Genomic DNA, 6,242 nt, shown 5'->3' on the forward strand with positions numbered 1-6,242 from the left:
TGTTAAAATATCTATTTACTGTCATATTTTTAATTATAACACAATTTTCTCTGCAACATGAACGTGGTTTATTATTTGAAGAAAAACAGAAGGAACGTCTGACCTATTTTGATTGATAAAATTGCAACAAAAAAATGTCCATAATTCTTTTTTTCTTACTTTACAATATACGTCCGATTCTTTCCCTTTTCTTTAATTGTTTCCTTCCCTAAACAAAGGGCTCTTTTTAACAGTCAGCTTTGCCGTAAAATCCTTAAGTCCTTTAATTCCTAATTTCCATAGCCTATTTGTCGATAAATCTTTGGCAGTGCAACCAGTCCCTCAAAACTAAGTTATATTAACACTTTAGCATCTGCTGCAGTTTTAAAATTATAGGCTGTATATTTGCAAAGCTATGAGTCACGAAACACGCTCAAATTCATGTCCATGCATAAAATGATATGGCATGGGCCTATGACATATAATTTGCATTGAGGCAACCACAGTATCAATTTATAGGCTTAGCCTACAATTATTTGTGATCTTTTTTAGGTCTTCTATCTGTTGCCTTATTTTTTATTTACACAGCCTAGATGATTACCTATACACTGCATACGGTGCAGGCTTGCACTCTTGATTCTCCAGAGGAAACGATATACTTTTGCTGAAATAAAAATGTACTGACAGCTTTGATGGTGCTGGACTTATCCCGAGCACGGCCGCTCAATAACTTCCATAAACTTTGACGCTTTTTTTGTGATCAAATTTATTTTTTATTTTTACTTTATTTATTTTAGTTTTTTTATACATTTAAAAAAAAGAAAGGATAAAAAGAAGAAGAAAAGGAGCGCACTCGTGCTCAAAAGGTCCCTGGCTTCCATTTGAGTGTCAAGGTGGTGGAGTTGAGCTCCAGGGAGAATGTAGTCCTACGACCGACCAGGGGAGCTGTTGAGCCTTTTTAAGGCTTTAGTTGAGTTGGCTGCAATTGACAGGCTTTCTTTATAAACTTCGTCTGATTCAGCCACACCGCAAATATGTGAGAGTTAAACACGGAGGAGACGTGGACGAGGAACCACATCATCGACCAGCTATAGGTGCTCAAAATGGCTCAGCAGGTAGGTGAAGCTATCGTTGTAGAACATGAAAAACAGCCGGAGAGTTTTTGTTGTTTTTAGCCTAATTACTGCTCTGTGTGTTTTTTATTATTATTATTATTATTATTATTATTTATTATTATTATTATTATTATTATTATTATTGTTATCATTATATATAAAGTATTTCTGATCTGATTATTTATATATATTTATTTTACAGCCAAACAGTGAAGAAGGGACCACATTACTTAATCCACAAAAAGATGCTGGAAAGACAAGAAGTTCAATGATATCTGCGTCTTTTAATTTTATCAATTCCATTATAGGATCTGGAATAATAGGTAACACTCACTTTCAATTTAACTAGCCTATGCTGCCTAACAAAACCTAATATTTGAATTCTATGCAATCTAATATATGAATGATAAAGTGTAGCTTTTTAACTCTTAGACTTAGAAAACGTTAATGTCTCCAAGAGGCAATTTGTCGTACAGTAGGCCTACATGCATATTGACACATAATCCACAACACAAACATTGAACCAGACATCTTCATCTTAATGCTTAGATGATACAGTTAAATCATATGTTGTAGTAACAAGAAGAAGCTTTCATACAATTCAAGCCCTTCAGTGGTGAACCCTCATATCATATGACTGCCGCCTGTTGCCCCCCCCCCATTCTCCCCTTTAACTCTTTAATCCTCAAAAAATGCCTGAGTCATTATGCAGTAACTACAAAAAACAGCGTATAATCAGCATATAGCATTTTTAAAAGTTAGTATTGAATCTAAATGTATATGTTACGCACATGTTTATATTTTTGGACCAGGTTTACCATATGCGTTGAACCAGGCAGGGCTTCCATTTGGCCTTCTGCTGTTGGTATTTGTTGCCTTCATCACAGGTGTGTACTGTATAGTGAAAGTGTCATTGGAAATGAAGGGAGACATGAATTTACCAAATGAGAAAACTGCTAACATTATGTTTTCATTTATTCGCAGACTACTCAATCATCTTACTAATTAAAACAGGCAACCTGTCAGGGACAAACAGTTATCAGTCTCTGGTGCAAAGCACGTTTGGGTTCCCTGGATTTCTAATTGTATCTGGACTGCAGTTTCTTTATCCTTTCATTGGTGAGTTTTTTAAAACTATCATCCAATGTGGAATAATATTATCATGGTGTAACACATTTCATGTTTAATTTCCAGTGTGGTCTGACAAATAATTGTATTCTTTTTTAAATATTTATGTTCTATTCCTGTTGACTTTGGGTTTGGTCAAAATAATACTGCAACTCTGTTTTCTTCCTCAGCTATGATCAGCTACAATATCACAACTGGTGACACATTGACCAAAGTATTTCAGAGAATACCAGGAGGTATGCTCCAGGCACTTAATTCCCCCTCCTCAGATAAATGACAAACAACACCACACACAATTCATATATACACTGAACAAAATTATAAACACAACACTTTTGTTTTTGCTCCCAGTTTTCATGAGCTGAACTCAAAGAGCTAAGACACAAAAGGCTTATTTCTCTCTAAATCTGCGTTAGTGAGCATTTCTCCTTTGTTGTGAAAATCCATCTAACTCACAGGTGTGGAACATCAAGATGTTGATTAGACAGAATGAACGATATTCTGAGAGAAATAAGCCTTTTATGTAAATAGAAAAAGTATAAGATCTTTGAGTTCAGCTCATGAAAAAAGGGGGCAACAAGAAAAGTGTTGCGTTTATAATTTTGTTCAGTATATGTTGTCATGTATTGTGCTTGCAGTTGGTCCAGATCACATACTTGCAGAGCGTCATTTTGTGGTCTTGATAACAACCCTTGCATTCACACTGCCTCTCTCGCTTTATCGAAACATAGAGAAACTTGGAAAGGTAAGTTTGATTGTTACAGTTTGTCAGTGTAATTTAGTGATTTTGAAGCTTCGTGTAAAACGTCCATGTGTGTTACCAGGTGTCCTTCCTGTCAATGGTGCTGACCGTTACCATCCTCATCACTGTAATCATCAGAGCAGCTACCTTTGGACCCCAAATGTATGAATGAATAATCCGCAATTTGTAATTCATAGTGATTTTAATTGAAAGTTCCTTTGCGTCAACTGTGTTTTTTTTAAGGAAATACGTACTATACACAATTAACTAAAACTATAATCATGTGTTTCTGTACTTCTTGATGTGTGAATATAATTTCACTCTCTAGCCCCCCTACAGAGAATGCATGGGCATTTGCAAAGTGGAATGCAATTCAGGCAGTTGGCGTGATGTCTTTTGGTGAGTTTGTCTTCCTGATTCTGATGATGGAGCTGCCGGGAATATTTTTTAGCTTTATGTTGTTGCTAGACAAAAAAGCATACAAAAATACAAGCCAATATGGCTGCCAAACACATTGTAATGATAGCAAACAAATTGTGTAAATGACGACAGATTATCTACAAAAACGGAGAAAACAGAATATAATAGGTATCCCCTCATATGGGAATGGAGATTAAATGCAAATACAAAAGTCAAAAATCTAGGTAAATTGCTAGATGCTAGATTTCTAGATATTATTCACAGAAGTTGGTGGAGACCAAAACAAAATACCCAATGGAACAGGACTTAAATTTTTTAGGAGGCCAAAAACATGATTCCAATAGGATGGCAATGTTGCTTTATGTCTATCTAATGTATATTGCTAACATATTAGCCAAAACAACTTAAATGAGAAAATATCACAACTGTGGGTCTGATAGCTTGTTTTGGAGTTTTTCTCCTAATTGGCCAGAAATCAGCTTTAATTTAATGCCATCAAATGTTTCCTTTCAAAGAGCCAAAGCCCAAAACTTTAATGCGCATTTTTGCCCATCCTGCATAAAACATGAAATACAGCTGAAATATAAGAATATTGGGACTATTGTTTATTACGAGCCTTTCCAAATATTGCTTTGACTTGGATGAATTAATGCACAACATCTCAAAGCATATCTGTTGTCATCTCCTTCTGAGTGACCCTCTGTCTATGAGTGCACCCTGCGAGTTCACTCCACCAAGGCCTTTACACACATTGTGGGGAAAATTATAGCCTTGAATCAAGTGCCTTGATGATAATAGCTACTACTTCTACAAAGGAGGCAATTTAGATGGGGATGTGGAAATTCATAGGAAAATACAGTGCTGTGTAGCCTGAACTGAGACGGGCATAGTCAGCAGTCTCTCAGTCTTAAAGGGGAAGGATGTGTTCAAGTGTATAGCTTAAGTTCAAGCAGAGTAGTAAAATGCTTCCAACTGTGGTTATGAGCAATCATTTTCAGTGTTTTTTATTATGCATATAAATGGAACCCTGATGTCCTACCCCTGTTTGTCTCTTTAGCCTTTATATGCCACCACAACAGCTTTCTTATCTATGGTTCTCTGGAGCACCCCACGCTAGCTAACTGGTCTCGGGTCACCCACGCGTCTGTTGGCTCTGCGCTAATAATCAGTGCTGCATTTGCTGTTGCTGGCTACACCACCTTTACTGGCTACTCACAAGGTATCATTTTTAGAGATATTGAACTACACGCCTCTACAGTAATTTTGTCTTAATGCCACAGATGTATTTTTATGATCTCACATTTCCACTTCTTTTTAGGAGACATATTTGAGAACTACTGCAGAAATGATAACCTGGCAACATTTGGTCGCTTCTGTTTTGGCTTCAGCATAATAACCACATTTCCAGTGGAGTGTTTTGTTACACGAGAGGTAAGTGATACTTTTACATACGCCAGCCTAAGAATTTAACGGTTAAACGTTTACATATGGGAAGGGAAGTGGTATTCTGAGGACCTGAGCCAGAGACAGGGTTTAGTGACTAAATGAACAAAAGGAAAGCTTGGTACTCCACGACGAATTGGTCCTGCAGATTAGCCTCTCCCATCTTGCAAATGCTGTACAATGTAAATTAAAAAAAGGAAAATGCATACGGTCAAATATGTGTCCATGAGAATCTTCTCTCTTTTGTTTATCTTCTCAGGTGCTATCCAATGTCATTTGCAGTAGGGATCTTACAAAAGCTGAACATGTGGCCATAACGCTTCTCATAGTTTCAGTTTGCACATCAATATCTTTGGCCTCTGACTGTCTGGCCGTTGTTTTGGAGTTAAATGTAAGTCATATCAACTAAGCCAGTCTGTGCATTTATTTTTTGTTAGTATGCATGAATATTTAATTTAAGCTTAGAGGTGTTCTCTTCTACCATCCAGGGTGTTCTGAGTGCCACACCTCTGATCTTCATCATTCCATCTGCGTGCTTCCTCAAACTCTCCCCTGGCCCCTGGTTCCGGGGTGAAAACTTGATGCCCACCATCCTGATATTAATCGGCTTGTTTGTCATGATCACCGGTTTGACCATGATCGGCCTCTACCCACAAGACTGTTCACATGGTGTGGAGATGTACTACTGTGCAGACGCCAATGTCTCTGGCACTGTACCACCTGCGTGAAAGTAACCAAATATTTAATTGTTTTAAACTTTTTCTAACAACACTTACATGGCAGAATATAGGCTATGTACAGCATGTGAACAGCCCTGTCAGCATCCCTCTATGTACTTGATATGGGGTTATTTTCCATGGTTTGGGATATTGTCTCCTTAGTTCCAGTTAAGGGAAATCTTAATGTTACACCACACTGTGATATTTTAGAAAATAGTGTGCTTCCAACTTTGTGGCAACAGTTTGGAGAAGATCCTTTCCTGTGTCCTCATGTCCACAAAGTGAGGTCCATTGTGTTATTGAGTTTGTTGTGGAAGAACTTGACTGACCTGCACAGAGCCCTGACCTTATATCAACACCTTTGAGATTAACTGCAAAGCTGACTGTGAACCAGACCTTATTGCACAACATTAATGCCCAACATCACTAATGTTCCCATAGCTAAATAGGAGTAAATGATGTGATTAGCTTATATTATATTAGCCTAGAGTAACTTGGTAATACCCATGGTTTTAGAATGAGATGTTTAACAGACACATGTGGCGGTGATGTAGAGATGCACACATACTTTTGTCCCTTTACTACACGTGGTGTTTAATCTGTTGTTTTTCTTTAAAATTGAATACTCTGTTTTGGTATGTATGATTCTGGATTATTTGTATCATACTGAAAGGGAGTTGGTCGTTTCCATATCCA

General features: G+C 37.2%; 1 protein-coding gene across 1 annotated transcript; it reads left to right on the forward strand.

The window, feature by feature from the left end:
• The first annotated feature begins 878 nt into the window (after positions 1-878).
• On the forward strand, positions 879-6,181 carry slc38a11 (solute carrier family 38 member 11). The gene is made up of 12 exons (XM_032529400.1): positions 879-1,094; positions 1,297-1,417; positions 1,907-1,981; positions 2,079-2,213; positions 2,393-2,458; positions 2,861-2,967; positions 3,047-3,126; positions 3,293-3,363; positions 4,442-4,603; positions 4,703-4,815; positions 5,087-5,218; positions 5,316-6,181. Exons 1-12 carry the CDS (start codon positions 1,083-1,085, stop codon positions 5,553-5,555), a joined length of 1,314 nt encoding a protein of 437 aa, XP_032385291.1. The 5' UTR covers positions 879-1,082; the 3' UTR covers positions 5,556-6,181.
• Positions 6,182-6,242: the final 61 nt, after the last annotated feature.

The sequence above is a fragment of the Etheostoma spectabile genome, chromosome 11 (assembly GCF_008692095.1).
Source record: "Etheostoma spectabile isolate EspeVRDwgs_2016 chromosome 11, UIUC_Espe_1.0, whole genome shotgun sequence".
NCBI classification, from domain to species: Eukaryota; Metazoa; Chordata; class Actinopteri; order Perciformes; family Percidae; genus Etheostoma; species Etheostoma spectabile.